The following is a 22,214-nucleotide window of genomic DNA, read 5'->3' as shown; positions in this document are numbered from 1 at the left end:
TATGGATGATTCCCAATGAACTGAATCTCTTCAACAATTCTGGCTCTGTTTTTCTGTGCAGATAACACTGACCCTGTCAATGACTTTCTGATGTCATATGGTTTATCTGCCTGGAGTTTCTCTGATCTGCATTTATATGACCCTGCAAAAGTAGAACATAGATGTGGATGGTGTTAATTCTGTCCTGGCAGTCAGTGCCAGTTCCTTAAGGTTGTTTTGCACTCCCAAATGTTTGATCTCTGATCTCTGAAGCTGATAAAAATCTGAAAACCTTGGGGCCGCTCTAGAAATGGTGGCAAAACTAGAAAACTTTATGCACAGCTCCAGATGCTATTGGATGTTGTGAAACCCTTTCCACCTTTGCCCCTCAGTTAATTAGATCCTAACCTAAGTTACTGATGCTGGTTCTCATGCTGATGCGGGTGTGGGGTGCTGATGCGTGGATGCGTGGAATTTTTTTTTTGATTTTGGATATATATTTGTGTGTGTATACTATAATTTATGTATGCAAAAATATACAAGAAATATACAAAAATAAACCATTCTGTAGCAATTAGCATAATCAATTTGAAATAACAGTAATAGGAGAATGAATGGAAATGAATGGTCTCTTTTAGGGCCTTTTTAGGGTTGTGAGGCAAATAGGAGAAAAAATATAATAAAAAAAAACCTATTAAACACATGTTTTAATAAGTCACTTAAGTGACTGGGTGCTCAAAATGGCTGGATGCTCACGGGATGCACCCGGATGCTCAACGGATTCTCTCTGGATGCTCTCCCAACTTCCCAAGCATCCCGCGCACATCTGTAGGAGGCAAGCAAGATTCCTGGCAGCATCCACGGTGCATCCTAACGACTCCAAACTTTGGAAGGCATCCGCGCCCACATCTGCCCTTTTTCCAGACCCATCAGTAACTTAGATCCTAACAATGACAGCCAACAAAGTTCAGATCTGCAGGTAGGCAAATACGATAAAGCCTTGCAATTAGAAAATCCAACAATAGAAGGAAGAATTGACAGGATAAGTTTAGGGGATTTGTCCCAATCTTGATTCTCCTACATCCCAGTAGCCAACTTGGAAAAGTAATTCCAAAATAATATCAAACTTCCAGCAAGCAGCAGTGCCCAGGACCCGAAAACAAAATATATACCTGTTTAAAAAGTGTGCTAGGGCCCAAAATGTATTGTCTGTGGGGCTAAGTCACAGGGTTCGCCAAATTTTCGGCCTCAAACTCGAAATTCGAAAAACCCATAAAAAATGAAAAAAATCTGCCAAGTTCGTCATAAAATTCGTACAAAGCCATTTTTGAATTTTTGGGCAATTTTTTTTTCTAAAACAATTCCCTTCGTCTGTTTATCTAAAGCTTGGCTGGGGCAAAAAAATCATTGGCAAAAATATTGCGTCTGAATATCATGGCGCTGCTGGAAGGTTGTGTTTGAAGCTTGTATTTAATTGCATTAGTCTTATCCAGCCTCATGTCAGCTCCAACCTCTTGTCATTCGTCTCTATTTTGTTTGCTTATCTTTGTTCCTCTGCATTCGCTTCTCAAATTCCAGCTGACGGTTCAATGACATTTTAATTTATTTGTTAAGGTTTTAAAGTTTAATAAGATAATAATATTAAATGTTATTTTTATTATTATGTTTTAATGTTCTTATAAGATTAATATGATAATAAATGTTATGTTTATTATTTCGTTATCACATTTGTATGTATTTATTGTAGAAAAACATTTATAATGTGTATGTTTTATGTATATTCATTTAATTATTATCAGTAAAATAATAATATTTTGTCTGTTTTTTATGATTGTTAATATTTTTATATTAGAATATTAAATTTTTTTTTTTACTCTCTAATATTTTAAGTTTTATTTTATTAGGAAAGATTAGATAGAAAGATTGTTATTCGTTTATTTTAATTCTCTTTATTAGCGAAGAAAAGTAAAAAAAATATTGTACTCTACAAAGTTATAATTGTCTCCACAAAGTTACAAATCCCCCTGTAGTAGGAATTTGGGTCATAAATAACTTTTTTTTTGAAAATTATGTAAGGCAAATTAATTGTCGATTTTTTTTCAATTCTTTTTGTCTTGCCAAACTTTCTCCGAAGTTCATAGTTGCCAAACTCGACCTCAAACTCAGACCTTGTGACTTAGTTGTGGGGTATGTCAAGATGTCCTTGGAACATCAAAGTGACATAAGGGATGTTGTGGCATCCCCCTACGGTTTCCCTCTGTGGGATGTTCCTAGGAGACAAAAACCATGTAGAGGGGATGTCTACTGCACATGCCCAAAAAAACCGAAATGTGGAGGGGATGTCTACACCCTCATCCCCTTGTTTTTGAAATGTCAAACCATCATTGTTCATAAATATTAAAATATTGTAATGTTTCATTAATGGTCATCTTATTTAGGCAATTTGTATGTCTGACTCTTGCTTAGGTTTGTTTGTTTTAGAAACAACATAATGTAATTTCCTAAATGATGCACCTCCTATATAATGTAATTTCCTATAGAGATGGTTAATGGGGTTTTATAAGATATAGGTTGAGTCTCCTTGGGGAATGTTTTTCTATAATTTTTGAAGTTTATTATCTTAAAAATTGTTTAAAAAAAAAAAATTTGATTAGAATTTTTTGAGGTTTTTCAACTTGTTTTTGTTGTTGAAGGTTGTTCCTCAGTAGTGAGAGTTTTTCCTTGCAAAAAGGCTCACTACAATTTCATGGGCATTGGTTTTCTTTTTGAATGCATCATTTGCGAGGGGTTTTTTCTCAAACTTTATCTTGCCTAAAATATAATGTGGCATTTTCTATCATTTTTTTGTGACATTATTTACCATTCTTTTGTGTGATTCCATGTGCCTTTTCATTTTGACTCTTCTCAAAGTCATGTCTAAAGCTTGCAACTGGTTTGAGTGAAGGGTTTTTGTGCTGTACCATCAGTTCTATATGCTTGCACAAGGATTTTTGCGTGTTTACATTTGTAGCCCACAGTTCTTCCTTTCGCTCATGCACGCAAGAAGATTTTTTTGAGATTCCTTAGTCCATGTTTCTATGGTTTATGGTAATGTTTTACATCCCCTTTGTGTTTTTCAGGGCATGTTTTTTTTGTTGCGGGTGCCCTTTGTATCTTGAGTCATGTCTCTATATTTCGATCTGTTGTGTGTGTTAAATTTTTGAACTAGAACAATTGGAGATACTTTGGGAAAACCCTCCTCAAGGGCAAAACCTAATCACATAAAAAAGATTTTATTTGAATAATAATAACGCAGTCTCAACATAGATCTCACAAATTTTCGAGCCTTTAGTCTCGACATAGAACTTGAAAAGTTTCAAGCCTTTACACGCTAGAAGATTACACTACACTCTATTTACAACAATAATTAATTTGTAGCTCAAAGAACAACAAACATGAAGAACACTATGTATAGTGTTAATAGTCACCTACAAAAACAATGATATATTGAATTGTATACCCACTAATTTTCAAAGAACTACTGTAACAATTACACCTTTCTAATCATGATCACCATAACATTCGCCAAGAAAAGCTACAAAAATCACCCTTGTAATCGGACTTAGAAGATTATCCTCTAGGAATACATGTTGTGGAGATACACATTAGATTCTATCCAGAATCATCTCTTGCATAGAAGTGATCCATCATACACTTTGTTATGATAAATCGATGTTGTATTAAACAAAGGATATGAAGCTCTTTATATAGATTTACACCTAAGTTACCGATTCGAGTTCGGTTCTAAGTTCAAAGTTCAAAAACCAGTTCACAAGTTCGTCAAAATTTTGGAAAGGGGTTTGGGTTCGTTAGTACAAAAATATGTAAAATTTATATATATATATATATATGTATATATACATACATACATATATATATACATATATATATACATACATATATATATACATATATATATATATATATATACACACACACACACACACACATATATATATATATATATATATATATATATTTATGAAGCATTAGTTAAAATTAGAATGTAGCATAGTAGCATAAACACATTTAAACGACAAAAACACCATAAACTTGTAATCATAGTGATCGTACTATCATATAGTTCAAGTAACAAGTTCAACATCAAAGATTCAAAACATTAAAAATAAATTATAGCATCAAGTTCAAGTATCATTATTTCACATTCATTGTTCAACTAATGGAATAAAAATCTATTAATATTCTAAGTTCTTCAGTCTTATCATAGCATAACATATTTATGAAGCATGAGTTAAAATTAGAATGTAGCATTGTAGCATGCATTCTTCAATCTATTAATATGATTTTGAAGAATGTGATGCCAATACCATTGTTGATTAAGACAATATAACTTGTCTGGAAACAAAAAACGACAATGAGAGGCCACCAAAAGCATTTCAGAGAAATCTTTTAGGGTTGTGGATGCTAAAAACTAATTAAATTTTGCAAACAAAACCCTTTATTGCCATTCGTGGGGCCTAGGAACGCTGGTGGTGGATGGTTTGTGATACACGTCAACTTTGAGGAAGCAATACGAATGGTTGGGTTAGGTTCCTAACTACCTGTTAGTTGATCAAAGATGGCATAGGTTTACACCTCATTTTTTATTATCAGTTCGGTCTCTTGAGAAGGAAAGCATCGACCATGCAACTTCATTTCTCCTTGACTTCACACGCCGACACAAACAACTTGGGTCTAGTCCTCCTTAACAAAAACTCCAATATGTTCGAATTGTAAGATATAATTCCTAGCATTCAACAACTTCCATGTTAACTCCAACTTGTGATTAAGCACTCTGTGTGAACACACAAGTGTTGTGAAGTTGAAAGCAGGAATAAGAGAATATGGGCGATGTCCTATTCTAAGAATTAGAAATGGTTTCGTCCTTCATGAAATACAGATTACCTTTCAATGATGTAGAGTGAGAATGTTCAAATTTTTTTTTTCAGAAGCTTGTGAATAGCTCCTCCACACTCGCGATCACCTAGAAAAGGCTCTCAACACCACCAAATGCTGAGGAAGGAAATGTTACACCATGTCCAACATGCGCCCGACTGCACAAATGTTACATATGTGACTGAAGGAGGAGATTCAATGACGCGCTTGCTAGATAGGAGGTGGTAAGTAGTCATATCCCATGTAACATAAGAGACCAACACCAAATCACATTTGGAGGAAGATAATTATAATTGAGGTGGAAAATAAAAAGAATAAACTTTTATTCAACTTTCCATGCCCAAGACATGCCTTGCTTAATGACTTAGGCCTATCGGGGTGCAAAATAGGTAAGCATCAACTTGGAGCTTAGTTGATGGGAGGGGACATGACTATCCTTCCTTCTCAAGATTGCTTGTCCTCAAGCAATCAAAGTGCTGGGTGCTGGATAATTTAATCACCTTCCCATGTAGTGTCTTCAACTGGCCAATTGACCCATCTAACCAGATGCTCTCTAATGGTTTTGCTTCTTAATTGCCTTTCTCTAGTGTCAAGCATTTCTACAGGTACCAACTCCAATTTACCCTCTTCATCAAGTGGAGGTAACCTCAATGATAAGGTTTCATGCTACCCCAGTGCCCTTTTCAGGCAAGAAACATGAAATATATTATGAATCCGACTGTTTGATGGCAGTTCCAACTCATATACTGCTTCTCTAATCTTCCTTGTCATCTTGTAGTGTGCATAAAATTTAGGTCCAAGTTTCTTGGACCCACTCTTTTAAAGCGAACTTTGCCTATAAGGTTGGAGTCATTGAAATATCATCCCCCCAACCTAAAAAACTCTCTTAGTCCAGTGTTGATCTGCATAAATCTTCTACTGATTCTGAGCACGTTGCATAGTTTCTTTAGAGTGGATAGAATATCCTGTTGCTCTTGCAACCAATCTTTAGCCAATGGTGTTCGACTATCCGACAAAGTTAAATCCACAAAAGAGAAGGGTTCATACCCATAAAGTGCTTTGAAAAGGGACATGCCAATAGTCATATGATAAGTGGAATTGTAGCAGTATTCACCCAAATAGAACCATTTGACCCATGCTCACTGCTGTCCAAAAATATTATTACGGAGGTATCCCTCTATCCAGCTATTTCTATTTCCGTTTGATTGTCTATCTAAGGATGGTAATTGGTGCTAGGTGTCAATTGAGTCTTGCCAAAACATGTTAAGGAACTTACTGTCCATATTACTGACAATGGTCCGTGTAGCCGGAAGACTTCCGTGAAGCTGTCCAATCAATTGCCATTGCAAGGAAATGAGCATACTTCATCAATTTGTCTACCACCACAAAAATGCTATCTTTACCCTACACTTTTAGAAGCCCTGTGATGAAATCCATCGATATACTTTCCCACTTGTGATTTGGAATCGGTAGGGGCTGCAATAAACCAGTAGGATGTACATGCTCTGACTTGTTTTTGGGATAGGAAAAACACTCCTTGACATGATGGAGGACATCGCTCTTGAGACCCTTCTAGGTAAACCTCTCTCGTATTTGCTTGTAGGCCTTAAAGTATCTAGGGTGGCCTACTGTTGGGCTATTGTGAATGGCATACATAATCTATTCCTTAAATTTGGATTTAGGGACCAAGTAAATTCTGTTCTTGTAGTATATAATATCATCTATTACTCTATACTTGTCATCCTGAATCTGCCCATCCATAACCTCACGAGTGGAGGTGTTTTTGTAATACTCAACTAACTGTTGAGACTTCCACTGAGCTGAAATCTCTAACATAGCACAACAAGAAGCATTGACCAGTCCCTTCGATAATGCATCTGCAACTACGCTATTCTTTCCCTTGATGTACTCAATGTCAAAGTTGTAAGCTTGGATCTTGCTGATCCACCTTTGCTGCCTTTCATTCAGCTCCTTTTGCGCCAAGAAGAAGCGCAAGCTGTCATGATCTATCCTTACAATAAAATGCTTGCCCACCAGATACTATTTGAATTTAGGTAGGGCATGCATGATAGCTAGCATCTCCTTATCATAGGTGGAATACAACTTCTTGTGATCTCTCAATTTCTTGCTCTCAAATGCAATATTATGTCTGTCTTGCATAAGTACTGCTTGAATCCCATCGCCTGAAGCGTCACACTCCAAGATGATCGGTCTATTGGAATTTGGTAATGCTAGCATAGGGCATGTACTCATCATTCTCTTGATTTGATGAAATACCACCTCCATATCTGTGGACCACCTGAAAGCCCCAACCTTTGTGAGATCAGTAAGTGGTGCCGCAAGATGAGAGAAACTCTTCACAAACCTCCTGTTGTAGGAACATAATCCAAGGAATCTTCTCAAATTTGAAACATTCTTCGGTCGCGGCCAATCTAGCATAGCATGTATCTTTTCCTGATGAACCTTGACCCCATTAGCTCCAATCATATGTCCCAAGTACATGATCTATGACAAACCAAATTCGCATTTGGATTCTTTAGCAGATAGGGAGTGCTGCTTCATGATACTTAGAACCTCATCCAAATGTTGCAAATGTTCCTTCCATGTTTTACTAAAAATCAAAATGTCATCAAAGAATACTAGCACTAACTTAGGCAATTGTATTAAATATATGGTTCGTGTATGACTGAAATGTAGCAGGTGTGTTGGTGAGTCTGAAGGGCATCACCAAAAACTTGTGGTGCCCATAATGGCACCTAAATGCAATCTTATGTACATCCTTCTCATGGGCCTTAATCTAATGGTACTTGGAACAAAGATCAATATTCGAAAAGTAGACAACCCCATGTAATTCATCCAATAGCTCATCAATACGGGGCATAGGATACCTATCCTTAATAGTCCTCTTATTCAAAGCTCTGTAGTCAATGTACATTCGTAGAGTTCCATCCTTCTTCTAGACCAAAACCATGGATGAAGAAAATGAGCTCGAGCTCAATCTGATGTGCCCCATGTCAAGCAACTGTCGAATGGTCCTCTCTATCTCCTCCTTATAGTGCATAGGGTGTCGTAATGATTGGCTTCACACCCTCTTCCAGCTCTATCACATGCTCAAATCCACAGTCAGGAGGTATACCAAGAGGGATATCACCAAAGACTCCTTCATGCTTGTCTAACACTGATTGAATCTTGATGTGATGCTGCTGTCCTAAATCTGAAACATACTTAGTGGAAATAAAACAATGCGCTGCCCACTCTATAACCTTGTGTCTCAAAATGGATTCCATCCTATGAGCTAAAACAATCTTGGAACCCCTATCAATGATAGCTTTGAGAATGACCTGTTGACCTCCTCTGATAAACTCAAGTTGTTTTTGATCGTGATCAATGGTGTATCTACCAAGAGTCTAGAGCCACTACAGACACAAAATAGCATCCATCCCAACTAACTCAATCACATAAAATTCTGCAGCGAGAGTGTAACTACCTAGCTGACGTTCAAGTTGGGAAACCATCCCTAAGCAATTAAGATGATCTCCATCCGCAACCTTGACACCAAAATGTGGGTTGGCATTCACTTGTAACTTTTGTTTTGCTGTTAAGGCAGTGCGGATGAAGTTATGTGTTGCCCTTGTATCTACTAAACAAATCATTTGCTGCCCTTTGACTACTCCCTTAAGTTGAATAAGACTAATTGTAGGAATTGCCGAGAGAGTGGCTACTGTAGGAGGCTGATCTGAAACTTGTCTCTCAACTGTTTCCATTTGGGGCTTCTTGCATGTGCCTTCCTCCTTGCTATCATCAAATTCATTATCTTCGTTTTCATCATCTGAAACTACTTCAATATAATGAACCTTGCCTTTCTCAAGGCATCTATGATTAGGCAACCAAGGCTCCTTGCATGTGAAGTATAAATTCCTCCTTAGCTCATTCCTTGACTCAAAATTAGTCTTTGGTGGATTACCCTTATTCTGATTTGAAGATTTCAGATTGGTCTTAGGCCCCTTAAAAGGCTTTTTGGGAGGTTGAACTGCTGAATATGAGCTATCTAGATCAAGTGCCATCTTGATTTCATCTTGGAGAGTACTTGGTGTCATCACTTTGACAAATCGCTTGAATCTCTGACTCAAACCTTTTACAAACAACATATTCTTCCTATTTTCCGTCATGTCGGGAACCGTGATAGATATATGTTGGAATTCTTCAATGTAGGTGTCCAAAGCACCACTATGCTTGAGTTGAGCTAACTGCCCTATAATGCACTTCTATATCTTTCCTATCAAAGCTGCTTATCAGCTTGTTATTGAACTCCTCATAAGAGTTGATCATGCCATGATCTTGCATGACTAAGCCATGATGCCACCAATTGTACATTGGTTCATCTAAATGCATAGTAGAAAACTTGATTGTTTCGGTTTCAGACATTGGTTTGAGAGTAAGAAACATGTCCAACTTATGTATCCAAGCCCTGGCTGTAGTTTTCCCGCTGCCATCAAATATAGGTAAGGTGAGATTGTTCATGGCATGCTTTAGATCCCTGTTTGGGACCCTCGGCCTCCTATTCTGTCGTGCTTTCACTAGTTCCCTTTGTTGTCCCATATACCACTGTAACACGGGGGACTTGTACCCCCCTCCGAAATCTCAAAGTACTCGTCCTCGAGATGTCCCTGCACCAGGTACTCGAGTACCCAAGTACCCCTATGGACCATTCCACAACCATGCCACCACTGGGATGGATACTTGAATTTCTATTTGAATTTTGATTTTTGAAAGTTACTATTGGATATGTAATATGCTACTATGTTGAATGTTCAATGGTTCTAGTTAATGTTGCAATGTTGCTATGTTCAAGTATTTTAATTTGGTATGTTCTACTGAAACATCATTGCATAACTAGAACTGCAAGTTCTATATGTATACTATACAACACCCCTCCTTGCCCCGTCCTCCCCTTGCTGCCATCCCCTCGCCGTACCAAAAATGAGGTCCATTTTCCCGTGTTTTGAAAACTTGTCCCAACGTCCCGCCATTCCGACCTACACTAGTACTAGGGTTACATTGCCATATACTGAACAAAACTTAAGATTGCCTTGACATTGTTCAAAACAAATCCCATTCAACATATGTAGCCATGACATCATCTAGAATCTCCTATAATTCCAACATTAACATCCTCAACCTTATCACGATGTTCAGCAAATACTTGCATTAAAGGTTTGTCCATGGTTTGAGTGGGTGATCCCATGCCTCGTGGTGTTCCTTCTGCACTACCATCCTCACTGTAATGACTTTGGGGTCTTCTAGGCCTTATATTCATTTGCTGTATAGCCTGTGTAAGTTGTTGCAGCACATCAGCAACATGGTTTTTCTCTTCTCTAAGAGCCCTCAAGGTTTTCCTTGCTTCCCTATCGGCTTCCTCAGTGGCATCTGGAATGCTTTCAGCCATTGAATGTACTCCAATAATCTCTGAAGATTTTTTTCCTTCTAGAATTTGTGGGGTCTCGAAATTCTACAGGGTTCTTTGTTGTATTGATGCATTCAATGTGAAAGCCCACCAGGCAGCAGGTTTGCTGCTCTAATACCACTGTGATGAATTGTATCTAAAATTGCTAGTAAACTGAATGTTTTTATTTTCACCGTGGGATAAATCTTGATATGAGTTATGAATTAGTGACGAACAATGGGGCATAACTGGTAATGTTTTTAGCCCAGAAATAAATATAAAACAACAATAAAAAGAACAAAATATGTACCAATGACACAAGAAATTATCTTGGGAAAAACCTTCCTCTTGAAGGGAAAAACTCAGCCACACCAGCAAAATGTATCTTTTATTGATAAAGAAAATGTTCAAGTACAAAGCTTTTACCTTGTTCATTATAATACACCAAGCAATCACATAAATAGATTGCGATTAGACTCTTCATCTTACATATGAAGGTCTCTTCAATCCCCAAATGCAAGGCTCTTTAAATTTCCAAATATTTGACATTTCATATTTCCATAAGCATGCCTCTTTGCATGACGTATGACACATGTCTTCTTATATAATATTAACTTAAATATAATCAAAAATATCTCTTTCAGCTAAAGATGACCATAACGGTCATAACATACAAATTTCTCTCTTATAAAATCAGAGATAAAGATCTCTATTGTAGCTACAAACTTCAACAATAATACTGTGGTATTATAAAAATGAGAAGCATGCACTTTATCAAACAATGTTTAGTTAATGGTGAGAGATAGTCCAGTACCAATAAACAACCAACTACACTTAATCAGATATCATTGTCACTTTACATGCGATGGTATAGAGTTTGTAAATAACCAAATACAACAGCTTGGATATAGGAGACTAATAAATACCATTTGAATGTTGGTGGTGGATGGTTTGTGATACACTTTGACTTTGAGGAAGCAGTATGAATGGTTAGGTTAGCTTCCTAACCACTTGCTGGTTGATCAAAGATGGCGTAGGCTCGCACCTCATTTTTTTTATTATCAATTTGGGCTCTTGAGAAGGAAGGCATCAGCCATGCAATTCCGTTTCTCCTTGAATTCACACGCCGACATAGACAACTTGGGTCAGGTCCTCCTTACTACAAACTCCAATATGTTTGAACTATAAGATATAATTCCCACTGTTCAACAACTTCCACGCTGATTCCAACCAGTGATTAAGTACTCTGTGTCAACTTCGGGTGTCATGAAGTTGAAAGAAAGAATAAGAGAATAGGGGCGATGTGCTATAATGAGAATTAGAAGGGGTTTCGTCCTTCATGAAATACAGATTACCTTTAAATGATGCAGAGGGAGAATGTTCAAAATTTTTCTTTAGAAGCTTGTGGATAGCTCCTCCACACCTGCGATCACCCAAACAAGACTCTCAACACCACCAAATTCCTAGGAAAGAAATGTTATAACATGCCCAACATTCGCTTGATTGCACAAACATTACATATGTAATTGAAGGAGGAGATTCAATGACAGAGCTGCCAAATAGGTGTAAGTAGTCATATGCTATGTAACATAAGAGACCATCACAAAGTCACGTATGGAGGAAGATAATTATAATTGAGGTGGGAAATAAAAAGAATAAACTTTTACTCAACTTTCCATGCCCAAGACACCCCTTGCTTAATGACTTAGGCCTATCAGGGTGCAAAATAGGGCAAATGCCAATTTGGAGCTTAGTTGATGGGACAAGAAATGACAAAATATTGTAATGTTTCTTTAATGGTCATCTTAGTTTCTTTAGGTAGTTTCTATTTCCAACTTTTGTTATGTTTGTTTCTTTTAGAAACATAGTAATGTAATTGAACTTTTTTATTTTCACCGCAAGAGAAATCTTGATATGGGTTATGAATTAGTGACAAACAATGGGGCATACCTTTTTGGTATTATAAAAAATCAGAGATGCACTTTATTGAACAATGTTTAGTTAATGGTGATAGATAGTCCAGTACCAATAACAACCAACTACACTTCATCAAACATCATCACCACTTAACATGCAATGGTATAGAGTTTGTAAATAACCAAATACAACAACTTGGATATAGGAGACTATTAAATACCATTGAAACATTGGTGGTGGATGGGATGTGATACACATCCACTCTCCAGAAGCAGTTTGAATGATTGGGTTAGCTTCCTAACCACCTGTTGGTTGATAAAAAATGGCACAGGCTTATACCTCATTTTTTTATTATCAGTTCGAGCTCTTGAGAAGTAAGGCGTTAGCCATGCAACTCCGGTTCTCCTTGACTTCACACACCGACACAAACAACTTGGGTCAGGTCCTCCTTACTACAAACTCCAATATATGTGAACTATAAGATATAATTCCTAGCGTTCAACAACTTCCACGCTGATTCCAACCTGTGATTAAGCACTTTGTGTGAACACCGGGTGTCGTGAAGTTGAAAGCAAGATTAAGAGAATAGGGGTGATGTCCTATAATGAGACTTAGAAGGGGTTTCATCCTTCATGAAATATAGATTACCTTTCAATGATGTAGGGGGAGAATGTTCAAAGGTTTTCTTCAGAAGCTCGTGAATAACTCCTTCACACCCGCGATCACCCAAAGAAGACTCTCAACACCACCAAATGCCTAGGGAGGAAATGTTACAACAAGCCCAACATGTGCTTGACTGCACAAACCTTACATGCGTAACTAAAGGAGGAGATTTAATGATGCTGCTGCCAAATAGGTGTAAGTAGTCATATGCTATGTAACATAAGAAACCATCACCAAGTCATGTATGGAGGAAGATAATTATAATTGAGGTGGGAAATAAAAAGAATAAACTTTTACTCAACTTCCCATGCCCAAGACAACCCTTGCTTAATGACTTAGGCCTATTAGGGTGCAAAATAGGGCAAGTGTCAATTTGGAGCTTAGTTGATGGGACGAGATATGACAAAATATTGTAATGGTTCTTTAATGGTCATCTTAGTTTGTTTAGGTAGTTTATATTTCCAACTTCCGTTTACGTTCGTTTGTTTCTTTTAGAAACATAGTAATGTAATTGAATGTTTTTGTTTTCACCGCAACATAAATCTTGATATGAGTTATGAATTAGTGACAAACAATGGTGCATAACACTGTGGTATTATAAAAAATGAAAGATGCATTTTATTGAATAATGTTTTGGTAATAGTGACAAATAGTCTAGTACCAATAACAACCAACTGCGCTTCATCAGACATCATCGTCACTGAACATGCAATTGTATAGAGTTTGTAAATAACCAAATACAAAAGATTGGATATAGGAGACCATTAAATACCATTCAAACGCTGGTGGTGGATGGTTTGTGATACACACCAACTTTGAGGAAGCAGTATGAATGGTTGGATAGCTTCCTAACCACTTGCTGGTTGATCAAAGATGGCGTAGGCTTGCACCTCATTTTTTTATTATCAGTTTGGGCTCCTGAGAAGGAAGGCGTTAGCCATGCAACTCCGTTTCTCCTTGACTTCACGCGCCGGCATATACAACTTGGGTCAGGTCCTCCTTACTACAAACTCCAATATGTTTGAATTGTAAGAAATAATTCCCAGCGTTCAACAACTTTCATGCTGATTTCAACTTGCGATTAAGCACTCTATGTGAACACACATGTCATGAAGTTGAAAGCAAGAATAAGAGAATAGGGGCGACGTTCTATAATGAGAATTAGAAGGGGTTTTGTCCTTCATGAAATACAAATTACCTTTTAATGATGCAAACGGAGAATGTTTAGAGTTTTTCTTTAGAAGCTCATGAATAGCTCCTCCACACCGCGATCACCCTAAAAGGGCTCTCAACACCACCAAATGTCTGGTAACGAAACGTTACAATCGGCCCAACATGCGCCTAACTACACAAACATTACATACACAACTGAAGGAAGAGATTCAATGATGCAGCTGCCAAATAGGAGGTTGTAAGTAGTCATATGCCACATAACATAAGAGACCAACACCAAGTCACATATGGAGGAAGATAATTTAAATTGAGGTGGGAAATAAAAAGAACAAACTTTTACTCAACTTTCCACAGCCAAGACACCCCTTGCTTAATGACTTAGGCCTATCGGTGTGCAAAATATTTAAGTATCAACTTCGAGCTTAGTTGAAGGGATGGGACATGACAAAATATTGTAATGTTTCTTTAACGGTCATCTTCGTTTGTTTAGGTAGTTTCTATTTCCAAATTCTGTTTATGTTTGTTTCTTTTAGAAACATAGTAATGTAATTGCCTACAGAATATAATTCTGTTTTTGTTGATCATTTAGCATCCTGATTTTTCTCGCTTCCTAGAAGTTCTACTATATATAGTTTGGCCCCATATTCTTGATGAAATTCTGGATTACCTATTCAAATTTACACCAAGGCTTTTGCAATCACAATATACAAGGTCTTTTATCTAATGATCAGCGTGCAAAGAAAATAAAGAAATAAGTAACAAAAACTAAGTGGTCAAGAGTAAATATATAAAGGAAACTTGAGTAGTAGGTTTGGTGCTTCCCTTGGCTATGCAGGTGGGAGGATCCTTCCTTAGTAAAAACCTATCCAGATTTTGAGGTCACACATCGAATTACAGGTTTCCAAGGAAAATTAAATTTCAATTTGTATCTCATAGTCTTCTAATATATCACCTTTTGTTGCTCACTGTGTGGCTTTGTTCTTCAATATAAAGAGTGATGATGATTATAGAGTATGTAAAACTAGCTAAAATGGGGATTGAAATCATCAGGCTGAACATGTCTTATCGCAGTTGATAAACCTGTATTTCACTTCCACAGAGTATGTTTCTAATTGTACATATTGTGTCAACATGAATAGCTTTTATTTTAAAGTGTTCCAATTATTTTTCTTATAACAGCTTTTGTGGACAACTACAATGAATGTAGACACTGCAATTGTACTTTAGCGACCATAATTTTGTCTACTGCTAGTAATGTGGTAGAATATATGGCATTTTTGTCCTTTATTTTGTAATTGTCATTTCTTTCATGTTTAATATTTCATCTGGCATCATTGTGATACCAAATGACATCCTTTTGGACAACAGGGACTGCACAAACTTCTTGATAATGAACAAATTGAAATTTGGCAAGATCTCTATGATGTCACGGATGCTTATACTGATGGATGGCTTTCTGCAGGTATGGTTTACATGAAAATGAGATTTAAAAGGTCTAGAAAATTTCAAAGCCCCTTTAAACTATAATTAATTTTTTGCTTGCGTTTGTATATCATTTTACTCAGATATTTCACTGTATATTATTTTAAATTCTAGCAGAATATTCAGATTTTTAATATACAGACACATTTGTGTTCCATTTATTTGAGTTTTCTTTCATTATCTTTCAGATAATGGGTTTTCAAAATCATTTGAATGTAAGATTTTGATGATTTTCCTTTATGTTTATTTATTTTTCTTAGTTTGTAGAGTTTATTCATTTGGTTCAGTTATGTTTTTAAACCATCCTAGTAGCTATTAAAGATTACAAAAAAAAGGCTAAAACTGAAAGACTTAACTTGTATAGTGTGCAGAGAAACATTTACCATAATTTTGGAGCTTATGCTTCTCGCGATAAATATAGTTAATATGGAAACAGGGCATTGGGCATGGAGAGGGTTATTCTGATTTCGTTTTCAATCTTTCAGAAGCTCAATATAGGATGACAAAAGCTTTGAGCAATATTGGAAGGAAACATATAAATATTTTCCCTTCACATTTGAGAGTAGCAGCTTGCTTGCATGATAAATTGCTTTTTAAATTTTCATTCACTCTATGCATTAAAGTGAGGAAGGTACACACTTGGATAAGACCGACTCTTTTGAGTATTTTATTTAATTTCAGTGAAAATTTGAACAAGATGAAAATATTTGCAAGATAAAAAATGATGTTCTCTTATGATGATCTGATCAGCAACTCACTGCTTACTCGTGTCCCAGATATCATAACCTTAGAATAAGATTGTGGCTAGGATATATGTGGAACTAGATGTATGATATAAGAGTATGAAATTATGAAAAGTTGAAGCAAAGAAACCTTGTGATTGAGTGCTCCATGATAGCACATTGAAAGGATCTTGAACAAATTAGGTCTGGTGTTGTTAGGGAATAGACCATTTTAGACACTTCTTTCAATGAGGGAGCTGTTCAAAGTGATTTGGGGACCAGAAACAAGGACTACATGAGCTAGTGAAACAGGTGAGAAAGCCATCTAGCGGAGTTCCATTTATTGACTATAATATTGTTGTGGAAATACTGCATGGATCCAGAAATATAGGAGAACATAAAAAATCCAGACACATAGGAGAAGATAAAAAATCAGATTGATATTAGACTTGCGACAAAATAACATGTCATCAGAATAAAAATGCTAGCTCTGGTGATTAATACAAAAACCAAGAACTTAAAATGAGTCAGACTGTCAGAGAACACCACCTTTGTTGATCATCTTGGGTGAAAATAGAGAAACAAAAGATTTGTAAAAAATTAAATTTCTTTGCAGCTTCGATTTTAATGGAGATATCAAAATAATATCTAAGAGATAGATGCTTATTTTCAATTAAGAAACTATTGAATGAGCTCAAATAATATAGTTGCCAATTTTAGAGAATTCATCACGCATCCTTCTTTGTAGTTCTCAAAAGACGAACATTAAATTTTTCACTATATACCCACATATAATCTGAAAGTAAGAATATAGAAAGTACGATATTTAAATTAAAAACCATGCAGAATGAAGCACTTTTTATGAACTAAGCCATCAAAGTTTACATGGAAATATCTCCTATAGCATAACCATCTTCATCTCTAGCAACCAAACAACTGTTAACAGTAAAACAAAATACATTACCTTTGCTCTGTCTCCTGATAGCAATCAAATCTCCTGAGCTTCCTATAATCCTGCACATGCCTGCCTTGAACTCTAGATGATAAACTTTATTATTAAGACAACCAACACTAAGCAATTTGTGTTTCAAACCTTCAACAAGATAAACATCATCAGCATTACTTTTACCACTCAAGGAAATAGATCCTTTACCTTTTACCAAACATGGAGTGTTACCAAATCTGATTACACTACCATCAAACTCTTCAAGCTTGATGAATTTACTTCTATCACCGGTCATGTGATGTGAACATCTGCTGTCAATGACCCAATCACTGCTGCGCTCTATATGTGAGACTAAAGCTTTCTCACATTCACTTTCTGTGGTCTCTTCCTTGACAACAACATTCACCACTTATTCTTCATCATTTCCCTTAGATTCATTATCAACCACTCCATCAACGGCAACATAAGACTGCTTCTTTCCCTTTCCTTCAAATTTTCTTGCCTTATTCTTTTCATCGGAATTAGAACATCTAGCAGCAACGTGACCAATTTTTTTGCATGAAAAACATTTCAGAGGTGATTTACCAGGTACCTTTGTACTTATTAGTACCTCTAGGCAATTTCCTTGCAAGTGATTCCAACTCATCTTGTCTCCTTTCTTCATTAAGAAATGTATCGATCTCCCATAATTCTTTGCCTTTGCTTCCCGATGCCAATGATAAGGAGGCCTCAAAAGCTGTTTCAACCTTGAGAATACTGTTATCATAATTGTTGATCTCAAATGCAATAAGCTTACCAAGTCCATCAATGTAAACTTTGTCAAACGTTTTCAACTCTTGAATTGCAGAAATTCCAATGGCATAAACAAGCAACAAGGTTCTCAACATTTTACTTACCACTTCTTCATCACTTATGGTTCCACCGACAATTCTGATTGCAGCAACCACTTCTTTTAACCTATAACCATAATGAGCAGTATTTTCATCTTCTACCATTTTCATGTCATCATATTTCCCTTTCAGACTTTCAACCCTATCTCTTTGAACATGTACATCTTCACCATAGACAGCCTTAAGCTTTTCCCAAACTTCATGTGCAGTACTAAGTCTATCAACAAACTCAGCATTAGATAGAGCACTTATAATGGCATCCAAGGCTATTATGCTTTCTGTCTCCACCTTTATCAAATCTGCACTAAGTGTCCGATTAGGTCTTGTATATTTGTGCTCAATATGTGTCCAATAGTGTGGCCCCATTCCTCTGATGTAAATCTCCATCCTATCACATTATATAGAGAAGTTTTCCTTAGAAAACTTTGGACCTCCTTTCTTCATCATCCTGATTTTTACCTCAAGGTGTTAGGCTTTCCACCAAGAGGACCTATGTTCTGTTACCAATTGTTAATATAATTAAGGTCCAAGATTACTGAGAGGGAGGTGAATTAGTAATTTATCAAATTCAAAACATTCAACAACTTATCAAATAAACATCAACCAAATCTGATCTTAACCATTTAATCATTCACCACATGCATGCAATGTAAACTTGTGAACTATCAACGAGATAACTAATAAAACATTCACACAAGTAATCATGTGGAAACCCTTGGTCAGAGGGGCCACGGTGGGGATTAGTACCTGACACTCTTTTGAATTGTATCTGGTTAAAGGCTTAGCCTTGTTAGGAGCTTACAATAATGCCTTATTAGGAGCAGACTCTGTTAGGAGTCACCTGGTTAAGGGATTTGCCTTTAGCCCTGTGAGGAGCTTTACCTTGTAAGGAGTAACCTTGTTGGAGGATTTCTAACTCAAGCTAGTGAGCCACCTGATTAAGGGAATTAATCTTCAGACCTGTTAGCATCCTGCTCACCCTGTTAGAGTGATCTAGTTAAGGGATTTATACTTGAGAACCTGTTAGAATTCATCAAGGCAGGTGATCTGGGAATAACGCTTCTCAATTGCTTTTACAGATCCAATTCAACACATCATCTACATCTGATCACAGGAATCCATCTATCGACTTGATCGCACACACCATCTACAATCATCACACTTGCAACTGCAACAATTTTTCATATAAATACACATCTCAATCTCAATGGTGGCCACCACCATAACCAAAACATTGTGCACTTGAATTTCACCTTAGGCCGGCCCAAACTTGTTATTAAACTCGAATCTACCCTTTACTAGATCCACATAATCACCTAAACTGCACAACAATTCAACAAAGAACATTTGGCCTTATGCATTCTTTCCAACGAACATGCATAACTTCAAGAAATTCGATCACAATGACCAATGTATGACCGATTCAACATAACCCATTAGTGCCACATCATCTCCACATCAACACTTATCTTTTCATCATGAAAGATCTATCCGAGTCAGCCCATATCCTACTGGTTGAGGATCAAGTATGAACTGTTCAAAGTGTTCTTGCATTTTTTCTTGAAGAAACCTCAACCAATCCAAAACATGTCTAGCTGTTAACCAAGTCATGCACCACTGTAACATTGATCACATAACTGAGTATAGAATCTGTAGATCATCAATCCTGGATTACAACATGTGGATCATGGCAGATTTGATAAACCAATCAAATCATTCACTGTCTGTCACAAACTGTTAAACTCGGTTAAACTGTCATACTTCAATCAATCATAACTTTCTCCATGCTTGTGTGTAGTATATGAAATTGCACATACAACATCTAGAGACATCTCTAAGTCTCCCATATCGACCACACACTCTAACTCAGCACACAAACCAACCGCACATTGATTTGTAATCTGTGGATACTAGAATAAAGTTCCCTGGTTTACAGTTAGTAGATAACCTTCAAGTTTACATCAATGACAACACAATAACTAATCAAGTGACCATCAAACATGCACTATAACATCTCTACAACACAATTTGCATCAGTTATGCCAACAACCTTGTTACTTTATTGTGTCATTGTTTTCTAAAGATTTAATCTCTAAAAATCTGTTTGAAATTGATTACGGCAGAGAAGGTAATCCTAGGGACAATACATTAGTATTAGAGTATGCTGTCCTGCCAGCTTTAGAGTTGGGGCATATTTTTTGCAGTTTAGTCAAAGAGATCAGAGGCTCTCGGTGAGAGAAAAAAGAATTTAAGAGGCAACATTATAACAGCTAGCATGGAATTGGAGGTGGCGTTAAGAAGATGTCAGATCCAGAGGGTGAAGGAGAATGAGTGGAAGGTCTACATGCATAGGTAAGAACAAATGACACAAATGCTCATCCAAATGATGCCGAATATGATTGAAATTAATAACCACACCAAATCTATACAAAACAATGCAAGAGAAGGGAGTAATTTAGATCAGAACGGGTTTGGAAATCTCAAACATAATAGGGGGTATTGAATTAGATCAGCCCTAAGACCTTTATTGTCTACATTTTTACATAGAATGTAGTCACCACTGGATGAGGGGTAGAAAACCCAACTAGAAAATACCTTTAATGCTTGCATAGATGAGTACTCAAGACTTGATATCAATGTCAGAGGCTAAATCTCTTTAGTACAATTCCAAAATGGTAGGAATGAGTCGAGGAAAAAGACAACATACACAACAGTTTAAAAGAGATCTACAATTGAGGTTGAGTGGGTTGATTCTTTTAATTGGTTTGTCTAGGGAAGGTCACTACAAGGGCTTGGGTTAAAAAATTGGATATTATCTCTGTCAATCCTCTGACAAAAGATGAAGCTATCATGTTTACTATTTTTCATTTGGACAATACAACACACGAATGGTGGCATCATGGATCATAAAGACGTCATCATATTGTGATGTGTTGATTTCACACAGAGGCTCATAAAAAGACTTGTCAAGAAGGACCTATAGGTGTATTTTAGAGAGTGATGCGATTGAGGTAGCATGTTTCGATAGAGTGTGTAGTGGAATTTCAGAGGGTTTTAGTCATGGTGCCAAATGTTATAGAGAGGAGAATCATGGTTTTTTATTATTGAGGGATTATCAAATTCACTTCAAGGCTTGGTTAAATGGTTTTGAGCTTACATATTTAAAAGGTGCCATTAGAAGGGCTTTGAAATTGAAGATTCAACAACAGAGAACAAATCTCACTCCAAGAGTGCACAAACAAAGCAACATAAGAAACCCTTCCAAAAGATACCCCGCAACTAATATCATTACCTCCAAAACCAAAGAAGGTTGAAGAAATAGAGAATGACTTTAGAGGAAGAAGTTGTGCTTCCATTGTGGAAAGCTATTTGAACCAAGTCTAAAGCAATGATTAATGAGAAAGTTTGATAGCAAAGAAGAAGAATAGATTTGTAATGTCCCCTTTTCTAAATGTGTGATGTTTCGTTCTGGGTGTACGCTAGTATAATGATAGCTGCTAGTAGCCGTACGGTTGTTTCTTGGAGGCTGTACGGTTTTTACTTGGAGGTTATACGGTTGCTTCTGGAGGCCGTACGGTTTCTACTTGGAGGCCATACGGTTGCTTCTGGAGGCCATATGGTTGCTTCTTGGAGGCCATACGGTTTGTTCTGTTATGTTACGAGGTATGTAGGAGCCACACGGTGAATGCAGAATGAGTTACGAACAAGATGCTAGAACATGTATTTACCAAACAATTAATGCCAGAGCACTGGAACCCAAAGATATACATATATATATATATATATATATATATATATATATATATATAGGAGCCACACGGTGAATGCAGAATGAGTTACGAACAAGATGCTAGAACATGTATTTACCAAACAATTAATGCCAGAGCACTGTAACCCAAAGATATATATATATATATATATATATATATATATATGTAAATGAATCTATAATAAAGATGGTGGGTGGATTTGCTAAATCCGAGCATTTAATGTAAAATGGAATAGGGTGAGGGATGAATCCCACCGAAAACGAAAAAACAAATAGGGGAGGTATTTCACTTCCG

At 36.6% G+C, this 22,214-nt stretch overlaps 1 protein-coding gene across 5 annotated transcripts in view; it reads left to right on the top strand.

Annotated features, from left to right (window-relative positions):
• The window catches only part of LOC149543477 (protein phosphatase EYA-like), a 169,324-nt gene that overhangs the window by 86,065 nt on the left and 61,045 nt on the right, over positions 1–22,214 (top strand). For all 5 annotated transcript variants that reach the window (XM_089798278.1, XM_089798280.1, XM_089798282.1 and 2 more), the window contains one exon: positions 15,479–15,572. In XM_089798278.1, coding sequence (XP_089654404.1) covers positions 15,479–15,572 — 94 coding nt within the window. The remainder of the gene's footprint in view (positions 1–15,478; positions 15,573–22,214) is intronic.

Source organism: Cupressus sempervirens, chromosome 8, assembly GCF_028749045.1.
Source record: "Cupressus sempervirens isolate cs-2001-9-10 chromosome 8, ASM2874904v1, whole genome shotgun sequence".
NCBI classification, from domain to species: Eukaryota; Viridiplantae; Streptophyta; class Pinopsida; order Cupressales; family Cupressaceae; genus Cupressus; species Cupressus sempervirens.
Note: the sequence above shows the minus strand (reverse complement) of the source record. Positions and strands in the feature narration are given on the sequence as shown.